We start from the raw sequence: 18,537 nt of genomic DNA, 5'->3' as shown, positions 1-18,537 counted from the left end.
ATTGAACTATTTAAATGTAAAAGTCTAAAGAGAAATTATCTCTTAATTTTTTCAAAGATTTTTAATATTGTTAAATATGATTAATGCTATTAATAATTTTTTTATCATACTGTTTATGTTTAAGAACTATTATATTATATATATGGAAGTCCTACTTTATTTGTACATTTTAGGCTATCATTGTGAAAAAAATTCAGGGTTGCAACTAAAATCCCTGTGTGTATATGCAATATAAAGGGAAATGCAAAAACAGCACTTATGTATTAGTTATAATGGAATAATAACAATCCATTAATTTAATTAATAGGAAAAGGCAAGGAAAGGAGGCAATAATTTAACATTACTCAAAATAATAATATGTTGTTTTTTTAAATTTATATCATAAAAAAAAACAATTTTTATTTATTGCCTAGAATTTAGCAAGAAAGACTTATAAAACAAAAATATTACAGAGCAAGATTACTTTTTATTTTTACTTTAGTTTTTCCAATTCAAATATTTGGGTATCAACTTCTGCAGATTTTCCAGTCATCAGTTTCATCCCCCCCCCCTTTTTTTGTGACAATTCCATTCGGAATGCTGCATTGTGTTTGTTGAACTTCTTTTCTTTACACCCAACATTTTTTTTGGGGGGGGCTTTTTTTAAAGCTATTTGATACATGCTAATTTAGCATAATGAAGCAAATCTTTTGGAATCAGAACCTTAAAGAACACTTCCATAAAAGTTTATGACCTTGTACACAATTTTTAGTGAAATTTCATACTTTCCACAGTTGCATTGCCATGTGACATCACAAGAATTTTTACAACTTATCCAAAATCAGAAAATTCTTTAGTAACAAGAGGAATTACAAAATTTTAGACAAAATTTCTGACAAAAAATAAGTAACAAGATAACTTTCAAAATCTTATTTGTCACAATTGTTGCATTTTTTTAGTTATCACATTTATATGCAAGTAAATGTACAGTTTGAGTTAAGAATCTGAGAAGTATCCATACTTATGCTAAGTTTTATCAATATTGTTCTTTGCAATTTGAGATTACTGTGTTTACGTACATTGAGACAGATAAACTTCCTGTGAAAGGACTTTATTTAAAATTTGATACAATCTGCAAATTTCATGAAAAGGCAAAATACAAAGTTTCCTTTTTCTGACTTTTTTTTTTTAGTTATGTTTATGAAAAGATATAATAATAAAAATGTGTCTTTTGGAAGTTTGAATCACTAAGATGGGACAAAATCTTGAGCTTGAATTTTTAAGTGGAGCAATTTTTCTTCCTTGAAAACTTCCAAGAAAACAGAAAAGGAAATTTATTAACATAAATCTATTTTTGTAACTTCTCTCCGAGAATAACAAATGATCTGCCATTAACCTTGAAGAACCATAAACATTTTGCTTTACAATTTATATTTAGAAGACTCCAATTTATTAACATTTAAAAGTCCTCAGGGAATTAGATGCATATCTTGCCAGTATATTGATAAGAAATTCTAAAACTACTTGTACGAAAATTACTAGTAGTAAAAATAAGTAATTCACAAAGCAAGCAACATGTGCCAAACTGAAGTTTTTGTTGAAAACTAACTTGCATGGATACATAAAATTATCCCTAAATTGAAAAATGAATTTCTCCCCACATATACAAGCAAAAGAAAAAAGTTAAAGACAAATGAAATTAATAAAAGGGTTATATTTTCCCCATATTAGCACTTCCCTAAACTGAGATAAATATCATTCAACTGACCTCTGGATTCATCGAGACCCACTGAATACTAAAAGATCAGACATGGCAAAGAAAATGCATTCATATCATTGGGCAGATACAGTGTGATGAAATACCATCTCCTTCTCTCCCCCCCCCCATTAAAAGGAAAAATAAACACCTTTAAATCCCTTATATCAGAACCCTTAAAATAAGCAATTTTTATGGATTTTTAATGATGTTATGTACCTAGTGAAGTATCTCATTTACTTCTTCTAAACCTACTACAAATACAACTGGCTAGGACTGCGTGCAAAACTTATGTTTGAGAATAAGAACAACATATGATTATGGACTGAAGTTTTGGCTAATAATCATGAACCAAATAACTTGTGCTGTTAGATGAATATGACATTTAATTCTTTTCAAATCCAGATATTAAACAAATGCTGCCTAAAACACTTCATGTGTAGCACAACTCTAACAAGCGTATTTAAATTGTTATAAATAACTTTCTATATATAGTTTGCTCACAACAGAAAATTCTTGGGTATTTTTTCATCCAAAATGTTGTGAAATGCATGTTACATTTAAAGATTTCCTGCCAATTCATTATTTTTTTTAATTGTACTATTATGAAAAATTACATACATAGAAAAGATTTTTTAATTATTGGAATTTTCATTACATAAACATTAGAAACATTTTAAATCATTGTATTTATTTTCTTATGCATTCCAATCAAAATGTTTGGCTCAATTTTGTCTCATTATTTAAGAACCATCCAAGTAGAAATTATCTTTTGATGACTTTTAAAAATCATTTAACATAACTGATAGTCTTATTGTTTCTAAAGATAAAGAAAAAGGGTTTTGAGGTAGGATTTTGGGTTTGGCAATAAATAATAAAAGTATATTGTGCTTGATTATTTAGATAGAATATTTTTTACAATAAATGTATTAGATATATGAAAGTACTTTTTCACAATAATCAAAATAAAGGGTAAAAATTACCTTTTGATGAGGGCCTTCAAAATGATAAAAAATTACACTAATGGCAATGACAAGTAGACTAGTTAAAACAAGCTTTTGGTGCTTTAGAAGCCTGAAAAGAAAAGTAAAAAATAAAACTAAACATGCACTAAAAATTACAAAAAAAAAAAAATCAAAGTATTTCACAAAAGTATACAGTAAAATTTAATTCAGCTTTAGTTTAAAAAAAATATTAGAAGTGGTATTAATCAGTCAGTCAATTAATTGAAAGCTGGAGGTCCCCAGAACTAGAATTTAACTGGGATAATAGATAAACTCAAAGAATATACTACAATAAAAATAAATTATCTTTTTTTATATTAATATTAATTGTTGTTAGTATTATTATTTATGCAAAAAACGATGTTATGTATGTTATTTTTTTATTTTACGAATATTTTTAAGTTTTTATTTATTTATTTACTTTTTAATTACTATCTCCTCTACCCATTGATTATTTTATCTGGAAGTTCAAAGTGTTATATTGAACATCCGAGTCAGATCAATGTTTGATGAAATGCTCCTTACCAAAGGAAAAAAATTTTTTAAAAATGCAAATGTGTACACTATTGTTTTAAATTAGGAAAAAAGATAGAATAAACAAAAATTATAATGCATAATCGTACTATAATTTTTAAAGATGCAAACAAATCCTTTTGAATTAGCTTATGCAAAATTTTATTTGTTTCAATTATTTGCAAATTCCATGAGCCATACTAATGATGTAATTTCATACTGATTTGCATCCGATCTTGAAGTAAGACAAAAAGACATTTGGCAATGAAGTTCATTATTTTGCCCAGATAGAAAGGGAATTACAAGGTGTAAAAAAACCCTATTCTCTCCATAACACTGAGTATAAACATGTAAAATATTATTCAGAATAACAGATACAAAGTGCACCAGGCCTATATTACAAAAGATGCTTAATGGAATTGGATTTCATATCATGAAAAAACTATCAAACAAATGCAAATTCATATGGTTTAATATTTCAAGTTCATTTAACAATGATATTTTTCATTCTGTTAATAATTAGCATCTGATTACCCCTAACAGTTTGAACTGATACCATAAGGTCAAATTATATGTTTGATATGTTTTTATTTATTTATGAAATCAAATTGTAGTACCTCTTAAAAAATTCAACCATAAAGCGTTTGATGAATTTCTGTTTAATAAGTTTCCAAGCTCAAAATTCTTTTAGAATTGTACACATATGTGAATGTAACAATCCAAAAAGCAGAATAAAACTAACTAGATCAATGAAATTTTATATTGGTCATGACTGATCCAAAATGTAAACTCCATTTTCTACACTACACTATTTAATTTAGCACAAAGTGTGCTATGAATATTCTGATGATATACAAAGTTGATGGATGTATATTTCTTCTGATAAAAGTCTACACACATGGTTAACCTAATAAATTCATTTCCAACGAAGCTAAGTTATTCCTATTGTTAATGAAACCTCCAATTAAAATATAATTTGCATTGAAATCATCTCAATTCTATAAATAAAAATGTAATAACTACTTTTTTATTTATAGAAAAACTATAGCTATCTCATGACTGCATAAATGCATCATCTGTAAAATTTCAAAAGCGTGAAAAAAAAAAAAAACCCATATAATTAAAATATCACCAGACAGAATAAAGTTTACAAACTATAGTTCACAGATTTTTTTGTAATGCTCACAACAACAAGCACATTTCTTTAAAATAATTCAGTGACATACCTTCTAAAAGTCTATTCATATTTATCTTTTTTTTATTATTATTATTTATTTAAAGTTAATGAAATCCAAGTTTTATAGATGCACTTGTAGGATTTTTAAAAAATTTTCTTATAAAAATTGAAAAAGAACATATAAAACAAAGTTTTAAAACTATAATTTTCTATTATTCTATTCGTTCAAATTGGTTTAAGTTAGCTTTGAAACCATAAAATCTAGTACAAAAAAAGAATTTAATTTTACAATATTCTTTCTGATGGATACTATAAAATCTTCACATTTAAGAAAAGTCAATAGATTCAAAAATTAATACATAAATATATTGGAACGCAAGTATTTTATTTTGTTAAGTCTCTCATAAAATGCTTCATAAAAGAAATCTAAATATTCTTATCAGTATGATTTTATTTTTCTCCCATAGACATTTAAAAAAATATTGCATGCTGAAAACAATGAAACCAAAACAAGTTTATATTAAAATGGCAACTTTAGTTCTTTGCAAAATACATGTCAAAAATATCTATACGATACAAGCATTACAAAGAGCACCAATTCATATGCATTGGGTCCAAAACATTTAATTATTGATATTTAATATTAATTGGAAATTAATTTCTCCTTTTTAGAATAAATAGATACTAAGTAAGCATTTACAAGGAAAGAAAAAAATTAACAAAATAGATAGCTTTTAATTTTGACAACTCTTTCTACTCAAATAATATATAACAGTATTTAAAAGAATGACTTTTTTTAAAGTATTCTCTTGTAATACAAATTCATTCTAATATCCAAATGGAAATTTATAATCTGATACACATGCAAACTTTACAAATATAAACATTAGCATTGCTGTAGTGAGAATCTTATAAAGTAATGGATGCCATTCCAATAAAATTTAAGGCAATGTGGATTAACCACAAGTCAATGATTAATCACCAATGGAGTTGTCAGTATTGTAACCAGTAATTAATTGCTAAAAAAACTCAAAGATGACATACTAGTCTATCAGCAATGCTAGCCAATGGCATGCTGTTAAAACATAAGTATCAAATTCAGTTTTAGGAAATGTCTTTCTCAGTTTGGAAAAGAAAAAAAAATCTTGAAAATAAATAGTCTCTAAGTTATTAACATCAAGTTACTTATAAAATAATAATATCTATTATTGGATATAATGACAATTATAACAGAAAATTACAATAGCTTTTATAGTTATAAGAAAACATGTTTTTAAATGGAAAACTTTACAAAAATTATATACATAACACACAATGTAAACACAAAATACACATAATACAGAAGACAACACAGAAATGTACAATACAAACTTACTAAGAAGGGGGGGGGGGGGATTCATCTATACAATCATGAAGCAAGTCAATAAATATAAAGGCTTATTAAAAGGAATTATAATAATTTAAAATTTGGATTGGATAAATGAAGAAAAAGAAAAACTTACTGTGTTCCATATTCGTAAAAATCTAGAAATAATTCTTTTACAAAATACTGTAAAGTGGTAAAAGGTCTCTTCCACAAGACTAAATTTTTTCTATCTTCTCGACTCGCTATCCATTGTTTGGTCTGAGTGGAGAGAGAGCTAGTGTCATACTGCATAGAAAATGCATTTTCAATTCCACCATTTGTTGCAAGATTCTCATATGACTTTCTAGCTTTCAGATTCATATCAGTTCCTTCAGACATCTTCTGCTTATCAAACTTTTCTAAACGTTTCACCTATGAAATAAAATAAAATGTCAGGCAAATATTTTTCGCAGAAGTGCAATTTCATTTTAACTGTGTGGGTTATTGTGTATATAAATATTATTATAATTGCAAAATTTAGATTCATTACAAAGCAAGCAAATTTGGTTACAAAATTATGTTGTAAAGAATAAAATGCATAATATAATAGTACAGGTGTTTAATTACAATTTTGTTATTGCATTTAAAAATAGACTGATGACAATTGGTTTGTTTAAAATAAAAATCATCAATATATTTTCTCAGTTTTATTTCAGTAGATAATCTGTGACCAATCTAATTAAAACTTCAAAGTATGGCAAAAAAAAAAAAGTGCTAGGGGTATCAAAATTTTACATTTTGTTTTAAATTTTTTAAAAGGAACAAAATTAGTTTAAAATATTTTTTCTTCATACTTGTATCCATGATTGATGGAATAACATTTTAGACTAACATAAAAGAAATCAAAATTAATTACAACAATACATATTTCTTACTGAATAACACTACTAAAAAATATATTTAAAAAAAAGACATACTACTTATGGTACTTCTTTGTATCAAATAATGCAATAATATACACATAAAATAAACACTAACAAAGTACTCATTAAATATGAAAAAAATATTGAGCATTTATGATGAATGAAGGAATTTACATTCGATGATTTCGATTATCTGAAATAAATTAATTCCTTTGCATTAATCGTGCATAAAATACATGACGTAAACAAAATTGCTGACAATTAAAAACACGTCACGGTAAGATAACATGCAACAGCTGTTTATCAATAATTCATATGAAAATAAAAGGAACACACCATTTAAATAAATCATTTTGTAATCATAAAACATATTACATTGATTAAATCATAAATAAATTAATGTGAATATTAAAGATAAGTAAAAGTTTTAAAATTTTAAACAAGTTTCATAGTTTATATTCTCGTTAATTTTAAAAAATAGGCATTAAAATTAGTAGTTAATAGATTTTCGATTATAAAAATTTAGCTTACAGATCAAAAGGAAGAGACTATTCTTCCAAATATAAAATACAATCCTTACCTTACAATTAAATTAACAAGTGGCCGGGACATACAAAAAAAATTACAGAATAACTACACTCACACTACGTTTCAATAATAGATAAAGATAATTTTTCTAATTAAATTTAATATTTATAAAAATATAATAAACCTGAGTATATTTCCCCATGAATTTGTAACAATCATATTCGACACAATGGGGTTCGCGCTCGCAAGATTTTGAAACACGATTGTATCCCAACTTCCTGCTACAAAATTAAGCATTCGTTACTGCCTGCATAAGCTGTTGGTCTGAACTGGCAATCGTTCGTTGCTCGCCAAATGCGCCCGCTACGCCGCCCTGCTGGCGACCGAACTGACACGTCACCTGACGTGACGTCACATTGACGGTCATTCAGCTCAACAAGCCGAAAAGACGAAAAAAGGAATTAAGAATCATTGATAGATTGATAGATGCGAACTTGGTACATAGTAAGAGATAAAAGAGAATTTCTTTTACGCTGCAGAATTGTATTGTTTATGTAGGAAGTAAAACATTTTGGAGAAAATTTGACTTACATTATTTTTGTAAATTTGTCAATAGGTAATGATTTAATGAGTTTCGTAAAAATTTTGATCCTTAAGAAATAATTATAAGTTATCCAAAAAATCTCATTAAAATAAATAATTACAATAAATTAGCAAAGTGTCCATGAAATTTGTAAATGCCACTAAAAAACTTTTCTTTGATTAATACATGACCAAAATACGAAATCCTGGAGACACTAACAAACAGATTTAAATATTAGCAATTATTTTTTATCTAAGAATTATTATATTCATATAGGCTTATGCTTCACTTATGGCTTATTACTTACTAATAAAAAAAACTGCAATCTTGAAAGTAGTATTGAGCACATTATCTTATTCTATTCTAAATACTCAATTCAAAGATCAAAACTTAATTTTTTCGATCCTCATTTTTTTTTTTTTTCACTCAAGGCTTTTATTCAAAAAACTTTGTAACAATTATAATATATCTCTCTAATTTTCAGTCATCTCACCTAAAATGTGAACGTTAATTTTTAAAATGAAAGTGATTGAACTTCAATTATTACAACAATTTTCTTGCTGAAGTAAACATTTTTATTTAAAATATGTGTGAAAGCAGAATCGTACAGCATTGAAATTTTATCTGTAATAAGGAATATTTTTTTATGATTTGTGTAATATCTTAGAGGATTATTCAATTAAAATTTTTCTGCTTCAGCAAAAAAAAAAAAAAGAAAGAAAGAAAGAAAGGGGAAAAAATCAGAATAACAATAAAACATTTATTTTCAAAAGATAAGAGCAATAATATAATTTATATATTACAGGAAATAATATACCAAATATGTATGATAATATTATATTACAGAAAAGAATAGGAATCTATAAAAATGAATGCACTTAAAAAAATAGCTCTTCGTTGCTTACTTGTAAAGCTAAATCATTAAGACCAACAAATTTCAAAAATGTACAGTACACTCCCGATTATCCGCGGAATTGGGTGGCGCGGTCGCCGCGGATAATCCGAAAAAAGCTAAAAACGGGTATAGCAAAAGAGAAAACAGTCATTCCAACTTTGAAAAATTGTTTTATGTACAATAAAACGTAAAATAAACAGCAGAAAATGTTTAACTAACGCTTAATATTTTAGTACATCGCTCAAAACTAACCTAAAATGCATTTTGTTAATGAAAACAGAAAAATGCTTTGTACTTACGAGAGGCGTCAAGGATACACAGAAAAATGAATACATATGTACTGTTTTAATACTGTAATGTATTATGTAATTACAAAAGCATAACTGTAAAACTGCACCTTTTTGAAGAAATCAGTCAAAAAAAAAAAAAAAAAAAACTTTGTGCAGCAGGCGCGGATAACCCGCCCGCGGATAATCGGGAGTCTACTGTATATTAAAAGTGAATTTTAAACGGAAACCCACTCATTAAGAAAAAAATAAGCCATGCATTCATATCTTCATCTTCAACAATGGAAGAAAAATCCAGAATGAAACGATTTGAACTTCTTTACAATACAGTGAAATAAATTGTTATAAAACATGCTTTAAATATTTTTTTCAAATTAATTAGAAATTTGGGAAAAAATTATTTTGTAAATAAACAAGTACCGTTGAAAATATAATTTTTTAAATTTTAAGATAATATAAAAACCAATTTTGTACTATTATAATTTCGGTAGTTACAGGGGTAAAATACAGCATTCGATTTAATTTTTAATTAAAATACTAATTAAAATTTCAAAAAAAATCACACAGAGGTGCGCATTTCCACTTTGCAATATATATATATAAAAGACAAATTTTATAGTTCTGAGTCTAACGACCTACCTTGTAAAATGCCAACAAATATATATTTGTCTTTATTATTTATAGATACTGATTTGTATTTGCATTTGAGCAAATGTTCTAAATAACGCAAATGATAATATTTTATTTTGTTTCAGTCAATAAATTTATTGCTGAAAAAAATCATGCACCAATTTTATATAGTCCTTTGATCCTACGATTAATATCCAGTAAAATATCATGACGCTCTTAACTTTTAAATCAAAAACCTTTCAGTCTCCTCCAGCCGAATCAGCATTTTCATTCTTTTCGGCTACTTATCCTTGGTGAAATTCTGGGCGCTGACAGATTATTTTACTCGAGGCGATCAATGGAGTAGTTTGTAGAAGAGCGATACTCAGATTTTCATACTTCAAATCAATTTCCGTCGAAGAAAAAAAAAAAAAAAAAACTTTTTTTTTTTTTTCCCCTTGTATACAAAGTATACAGAATGTGTTGTAACCATCAAAAAATTCGAACTCGAGATTTTAACAGATCTCCACGTTTCAGACCTTCCTGGGTTCCAAAAACTCATTTTTGGCAACATGTCTATCTGTCTGTGAATCTGATAACTCAAAATTGATTGCAGTTAGACAGATGAAATTTGATACACAAGTTGTTTGTAGATTTCTATCACATTTTATACGAAATCCATTAAAAAGAAGTCTGTCTGTCTATTCAATAAAGAGTGAACTCGGTAACTCCAAAACACGAAGAGTTAGGTAGATATAATTTGGTACATAGGTTCAGTAAAAGTTTTAAAAATTCCAGTAAAAATTTAAAAAAAAAAAAAACCTCCTGAAGTTACATATTTGCCTTCCAAAGTATATATGTGCAAAGTGTGGTAGCTCTTCGTCCCGTAGGGATCCAAAACACAGAGACATTCATTTTTATTATAAGTAGAGATTTAAATCGGATGACTATAAAATGTTAAATCGAAAACCTGTTTTCCCATATCCCTTGGATAAAAAATTATTTTAAATACTCAAAGGAAGTATATATGACACTGTAGCAAATATAATTAATTGCATTTTAAATGGTTAAAAAAAGCTGACTTATTAAGTAATGAAAACAAGATGTCATTTATTATAAAACTTTGTTCAGTGTTTCACAGACAATATACTTTATACCAGTATTTCAACAGGTGATATAGAAAACTGGATGAATAATTTTGAACTATATACAATTTTTTACATAAAAATAATTAACATACCAACCATATCAGCACGAAATATTACATGATATCTCTAATAAGTTGCCTGACATTCTAAATATCTGAAAATAACAAAAGAATATGACAGTGTTGTTGAGTACTTTTTGTCAGTAGAGAACTTTGCTACAAAATGGAAAATTCGGACAAATCGCAGACACCATATCACAAGATGTTATAAAAAAAAAGAGTGAGCGTTCTCTATTCTAACCTTTCTCTGTGTTATATAATATCTTGCACGTCTTATTTTTCTAAATGTGTTGCCTATGTATAAGAGCTTAATGTCTCTTGAATTTGTCTTCAGTTAAGAAAGAAATAAGAAATATTTGAAATCATCTTCGATTGCATGCATAGGATTATTGATCCTTGATTCCTTTGATTTTTCATGCCTGTTATTTCATATGTATATCAGCGAAAAACCGCATTTAAATATTATACAATCGATTTTAAAAATGCTTTTTAAACTATCTACTTGATTTGAAAATAATTTTAATTATAATGGTGGCATTGAACATGTGAAAATGGAACTTAGTTTGCTTTTGTTTGATTTGATTAATCTTCATAGACGTTTTGCCTGGTAGGTGCATGGGGTTTAAAAAATGAGAAAACAAGCATCAAAAAGAATTTCGGAGGCAGGGCAACTATATCAATGCTGCGGTTGAGTGACTGTTTAGGATAAGGACTATGGAATCCTCTTTGGGTTTTGCAAATGGAACCATCCAACTGAATTCGACTGGAAGAATGGTACCCAGAGACTTACAACAAGAACTCTGTCCTTTTTCTGAGAAAAGCAATCAATTTTGAAACCAAATGACCAGAAAACAATATGCAGAATACTTGAGTTCGAATTTGTTCTTAATGGGATTACTCAAATAGGCGATTTAGGGAGCCTAACTTCCAAACATGGTACCTTCAACCTTCGAAATCGAATCACAAATATGTAAACGCAATAGGGTATGTAATCGCAAATAGGTAATGAAACATGATTATTAGCTCACCGTACACAAAAAATTAATAAAAGCACTCAGAGAAAAAACAGTAGTGGCAGTGATTACTTGATTTAAACTTCTTGAAATGGTGTGTTCTGAGACGTCATTAATTATATATCAGTACAATTGAGACAAAATTGACAGGAGTGATATTTACTAAGAGCCTCGGCTGCTGAAATAATAAAAACACTCAACAGTAACTTAATTGTACAATAATATACTGCCACTTATTTTTGTTGTTTTATTTTATTTTGTTTGTTCTTCTTGTTTAAATAAAATGCTATTATTTCTTAGCAGACAAATTAAAATAGGAAAGTTAAAGATATTAAAAAGCTTAAACAATGAGCGTTCGAATGGTAAGGGGAGTTTAATTACATTAGGAGTAAATAAAAAAAAATAAAAAAAACACCCAAAGTCGGAAAAATATTTTCATTTTTCTTTTCAGTTTCAGTGAAATGTTCGTGATTCCGTTTGAATACGCGTTACAGAGAAAGAAATACCTGGTAAAAATTTCATAACTATATCTTCATATATTGAAACATTCAACTTTGTCGGGAAAAAAGAAGTGTCGTGAATACTTGAAAATACTTTTCAATCTGTATGAGTTCGCGAACAAAAAAAAAAATCCTATTCCAAATGTATTATTTTGCGATTTCATACAGCATTATAGTAGATGAGTGTTTAAAAAAATGGTGAAAACTAAATATGAATTTTTTTCCCTTTTTTGTGACAGGTTTTCTGAAAATTTTAACGCTTTGCACTCGAGAGGTGACTCATGATCACCATTCAAGACGGTGCATCATTTTGACGTTTTATTTATTTATTTATTTATTATTTTTTTTTTTTTTCAATTTTGATTATTAAAAATACTTGTAGAATGGTAAAAAGATGTAAATTTTTTCGGGGAAATTCAACTTGAAACAATTATATATATTTAATTTTCGGAACAATAACAAGCCCCTGTATTAGGTGCATAATTTTGCATCGAATTACTTTCCTGAGTACAAAGGGTTAAATAGTATTGTTCAGGAATTGTTCTTTATAATACTATATCCTGCCTATCTGATATTGTAGAACACCCTTTTTGAAGAAGGATGGTTTTGGGGATTGAGAATTCAGATAGGCAGAAAGTACTCATAAGCATTTTTCGGCCACTCCGTTTTCGCTCACAAAGATGATTAAAAATGAATGTGACTATCGACCAGACATTCTTTCTAAATGACGCGTACTTGCGTACTTAAGGGAAAATGAAATAATTTTACTTAAACTAAAATAAATACATAAATAAAATTCTTTAAATTTATGCTCTTAAAAAATTGCTATTGATCTAATAAGTTATTTTAATATTCGACTGTTCATTGCATAGGTCTTTTTAATGAATATAACTGTCCTATTTTAACATTTTTCTTTCAGATTAATAGCCTTTTAATTAAACGAGAAAAATCGACGCTGCAACTTTCCTACTGTTCCTCCCATTATCCAGTCCGATATCCAAATATGTTACGAATAACTAAGCCAAAAACTTTTTTAAATAATTCTGTGATATATTTTTTTCAATGTCAAATTGCAGTTAGACTGTATTAAATGCTATCTCGGTTAAATTTAGGGAAGATTCTCTCTTGAAAAGGTATAAAGTTTAATTATGTTCCCATACCTTCCTGTTTATGTCTGTGTTGCATCATTCATTGGCCCTGGCTTTAAGGAAGAAATCTTAATAATCGCTAAAAATTAAACTCCTTCCTTAGCAGACACAACAATTAAAATGTCATCCCAGAAGAGTTAAATTTTTGAATTTTAAGTAGAAGCAAAAATTATATTTGTGTTGTAAATTTTTCGGAACTTATTACATAAAATCTTTGATACTTCACTTCATTCTTAATTAATTAAAATTTCAAAAAACGTCGCACCAAAATGCAGATTCCAAACCTCCAAAATACAGATTTGTCAAAATTGACAGTCTTAGGTCAAATGGTTTGGCTTGTAGAGGGGCAACACACACAAACACACATACATTCATCTTTATTATTAACTAGTCCTCTCAAGCGACCCATTGCTTCTCCGTGGATATTGATTACCTTTAATTTCAGTCAAATCGTGTAGATAAGATATGATGTCTGACATTAATGTCATTTTATTTTAATTGCCTAATTTAAGTTCTGTTTATTGTGTACATGAACTTTTCTAATGGAGACTAGTACTATGATATCATGGTGCTATCAAAAATTTAACTTTCCTGTTCATCTATCTTCTAAACATCTTGGTGCTGTAACTTCACATTTTTATCCGTCTGGTAGACTACACATATATTAAATAGAATCTTTCTACATCAGCTTTCAAACCGGAAGAGAAGCATGCTATTCAATATTTGATGAAACAATAAGGTTCGAATTGCAGAACAACAATGTATTGCTTGAAATTAGGGGAAACAATCCAAATTACTAAAATTCAGGACAAATTTGTACGACTTTTTAAATTGGTATCATTGAAGAAGAAAGCAATCTTTTGATTCCTTACTAGTCGCCTTTGCTGACCAGTTAGTTCATAGGGAATATTGGTCCTTTAGACGTAATTGCATGATCATGATTCTGTTAAATTGTCAAACAGTGAGGCAATCGTACTTAAATACACTTATATATGTTCTGGTCATTGAGTACATTATGCCATTTAACTTCAATTTGTATTAAGTTGCATTAACATTGGAATAAAAGTTGGTTGTAACAGAGAAAATTTTTTAATTATTAAACAATTTTTTAAAATTTTAATTAAGTACATCTGTGTTACAATAAATATCAACAAAAAAATCAGAAAATCTTGCTTTGCCGAGATAGTCAAAATTTTTGAATTTTTGTCCGCGCTTAAATAGACTTCACTCTTGCGACAGGTGACATACAGTTTCGTTGTCCAATCAAGCTTTATACTTCCATTAAAAACGTTTCGATATAAATCAGCAACGTTGAATTATTTAACATCTCAATAATTTGCAACAACTATTATAAATATCATTATTGAAAATATTCATTTAAGAGAACGTTTGCAGTCAATGGAAAAGGGGGGTGGGTGCTTAATTGATAAATCGCTTTCTCAAAAAAAAAAAAAAAAAGCGAAGGGGCTTGGGGACCTGGTGGTAAGTTGTCGGCTTCGAAGCTAGAAAGTTTCAGGTTCGAGGCCCGATTTCACAGAAGAACTGTCGTATAAGCGAGCCTGGCGCACCGTAAATCCGTCGGGGCCAAATGTCCTTCCACTGGTGTGGTGTGGAAGTTTGGAGGGGAGTGCCAGCCCAAGTATCGTCCTAGTCATCTAATCGCGATTTAAAATTACGTGGTTCGTCCTAAAATAGCCCTAGTGTTGCTTTAAAACGGGACTTAATATAACTAAACTATACCTAAAAAACCTAATAGTAACTAAAAACTTTCTGAAGAGCTAGTTTTTAAAAGAAAGAGGCATGTGTTGATATTATTCAATTTATTTTAAATGTTTACCATTAAACTTCAACATATTTTATTCCTAGTATTCCTAGTGGGACAGAGAAAAGGAAAAGAAAATATCAGTTAAAAGATATAATACGGCTTTTTCTTTTAATTTTCTTTTCCTGTTTTCAGAATAATAAAGCGAAAAATCAAAAATATAGAATTAAAAAAAATCACCTTACAAGATGGGCAGCATTACGATTACGTTTCATAAAATAATTGCAAACATAATAGTCTATTTCCGTCACTTTAATCCGTTTTTAAGATAGTTATTGGCATGTGTTATTAATTTCAGTTTCTGAAAACGGAAATACCTGTAATCGATTTGTAAATAAATGTAATCTGTAATAAAAATAAACTTATCTGTTTCACAGATACGAATGAAACTTCGAAGTGCGAGAAGAAAAAAAATTTATTTATTTAATAGTTGCATTCACAAGAAATGTAACGCGAAATGATAAGGAATGGCAACTGTGCCCTATCATCAAAGTCAGGGAGGGAAAAAAATCACAATTGGTCGGCGGAACGGGAACAAAAACACTTGCGGATTCTTTGTCGATAGAACATGGGAACTAGCAGGTGAAGAAATGTGGTTGCGACATAGAAAATTATATGTTAAATACTAGATGTCCGAGAAAATTCCATAGCAATAAAGCGAAAGTTTGAACAGTGAGACATTGCTACACCTGCGTTTGTTTCCGAGTTCTAGATTCAGTGATATTGATTATTTACGTAATACAATGTGTATAGAACATAGAGGAGCATTTTAAAATTCAAGCACACATTGAGATATGATTTTCCACAATTTTTCTATTTCAATATTTCTGTCAATTATTATGATTAAATGATAAATGCTCACCTACTACATATTTTTAACCAATTGTTTTGTATATCAAACAGATATTTTGATGTTGTTTTTCCCGATAGTGAAATAAAAGAAAACGTTGCAACTAGTTTTATCTTTGTCAGTTCAAGCTATAATGCAGAAATTAATTACTTGTTACTTGATCACATTAGCTTTCTGACATTCAGCATTTGTTTAAAAACATTTGCAAATTTGTAAAGGAATGAAAGCGACATTTTCGAAAATAATTAACGCATTTGAGAACTAAAAAATATCATGAAAGGTTATTTACATACTTTTAAGAGTCAGACAGACAGACTGATATAAATTGTGTAAAATAAGGTTGCAAATGTAAAGGGCGGCCTCTGTAGGGGTGCAACACAGGTGTAATGAAATACAAATTTCTAACTGCACAACAAGTTGTGCAAACACCAATGTGAGAAGCTCCGGAAGGTGAGTCTTTGACACATACTTTAAATATTCCACACGTGAGCTGTCGATACTGCTCGGTCATTGTATCTGCCATGCTATGCATAACCGCAATATATTAAACATGTAATTATGCTGCCTCACTACTGTGTCCCATTAGACCTGTGTTTTCAATTGTGTCTTTTCTTCTGCTTAATTCATTGGCAAAGAGACTTCCCTGTGCTTTCCCGCCCCGGTACTTAATTACAAAAATGAGTTCAAAGTGAATTTGTTCTTGAAGTTTGTAAACGACCTTTCTGGGCACAATTGTATAAAGAGTCTTGTTGTATAACTTTTCCATTTTAACTATTTTCCGTATCAAATACTTTATAAATTCACATACACAAGAAAGGGGACGCGTTTTATCGAGCAAAATGTATCGGCAGACGATTAACTCTTCGAATTATTACCTGTTAGATCGGAAATATTTAAATAACTTATTTTCACATGAAACGGTTTTGGAAACAATAGAATACTTTATTTGTTTTTTCAAATCGGTGAATTTCCAAAAACTTAACTCAGAAATTTACCAGGTCATCAGAAATTATTTTTTAATCTAATGTTCTTTTTTATTAAATTATTATTTTCATTCGCTTATTTTAAAAATGCAATCTCATTTTTTTATCCTCATTTTAAAATTTTTTTTAATCAATTACTTTACAATACACAAAAACAGATTTTGCTATAATAATGCCGAAGTTCTAACTACTGAAATATACCAAGGTCGTAGATAGATTTGATTTGTTGATATATATATATATATATATATATATATATATATATATATATATATATATATATATATATATATATTTGATTTGTTGATATATATATTTGTTGATATATATATATATTTCGAAATACTACAAGTACTGCTTTGTAATAAATAGCGAAAACTTGTTAAGTGGAGGTCAAACGATGTAATTAATTACTAAAATATGTATCCATCATTCGAATTTTCACTCATCAACAAAATGGAAATATTCGACCCATGAAGTGGCCCTCAAAGATATGAATCTTCAATGAAATCTGTGTTCTTTTAATGCATGTTGCTCTTCTAGTATATCTGTATAAAAGTTACTTTTCCCAATATGCACACAATTTTCTAGAGATATTTTTTTAATAAAATGTAGAAAATAATTATCTAAGTGAAATTGGGCGATTAGTTGATGATTTCTTTCTGGCAGTACCAGCTGTTTGCTCTGGGGGCCCCATCAACTTAGTGCAGGGGGAAAAGTCAACAAAATATAACTAAAATACAGATTTAAGATAAAACGGCTTCACCACTGAGTAACCCAAAACTTTTATTTGCGATAATTTTAATTGCATTTAAAAAAATATTACCGACTTACCTTTTTTTAATGAACGACTTCCAACTAAAGAAAATGAATTTGAATTAAACAAATGTGATTCTGTCGGAGAAATACGAAAACAGACACTGAAGCCATAAAATAGTGAACAAGAGAGCAAACGAAGCAAGGAAAATAAATTCAAACAATACAGCAGCTCCAACGAACGAATAATCACTGGATTAACTCTCTTGCATTAAAACATTTAACCAAATCAATGCAATGTCTTTAAGAAAAAGCTGACGCTGTTCCAATCGAAATAGGGTCCCTTTCTTTCCTCTCAATTTAGTATCAAAAAGCTAATCGATTATTTTCGCACACTAAGCTTTTTAGTAGTCAGCAGAGGACACCTAAGTACCGAACAATTCATTCACCTTCTGAAAAATATCGATTTATAATAAATTATAAAGCAACGAAACACTTGAAAAGATTTTGTTGCAACTAATAGATCGGCCCGGGACAAGACTTCTCGCCAAGATTCGTTCCTAACAAAGTTTACGAGGCATCGCTCTTTTTAATGACAAACAATTTTTGTTTTAATAACTGAATCAATATTTATTAAGATATATTAAAGATAAGTCTTA

General features: G+C 28.5%; 1 protein-coding gene across 4 annotated transcripts in view; it reads right to left on the bottom strand.

Moving 5' to 3' along the window:
* The window catches only part of LOC129965583 (vacuole membrane protein 1-like), a 62,267-nt gene that overhangs the window by 13,394 nt on the left and 30,336 nt on the right, over positions 1-18,537 (bottom strand). For 2 of the 4 annotated variants that reach the window (XM_056079603.1, XM_056079604.1), the window contains exons 2-3: positions 5,932-6,206; positions 2,719-2,809 (exon numbers count right to left, since the gene is read on the bottom strand). In XM_056079603.1, the coding sequence (XP_055935578.1) occupies positions 2,719-2,809; positions 5,932-6,206 (366 nt within the window). Of the gene's footprint in view, positions 1-2,718; positions 2,810-5,931; positions 6,207-7,277; positions 7,566-18,537 lie in introns of those variants that run through there. The other 2 variants (XM_056079605.1, XM_056079607.1) reach the window with 2 other exon arrangements.

This window comes from Argiope bruennichi, chromosome 4, assembly GCF_947563725.1.
Source record: "Argiope bruennichi chromosome 4, qqArgBrue1.1, whole genome shotgun sequence".
Taxonomy (NCBI): Eukaryota; Metazoa; Arthropoda; class Arachnida; order Araneae; family Araneidae; genus Argiope; species Argiope bruennichi.
The sequence above is the reverse complement of the archived record's forward strand: the minus strand, read 5'-3'. Positions and strand labels throughout refer to the sequence as shown.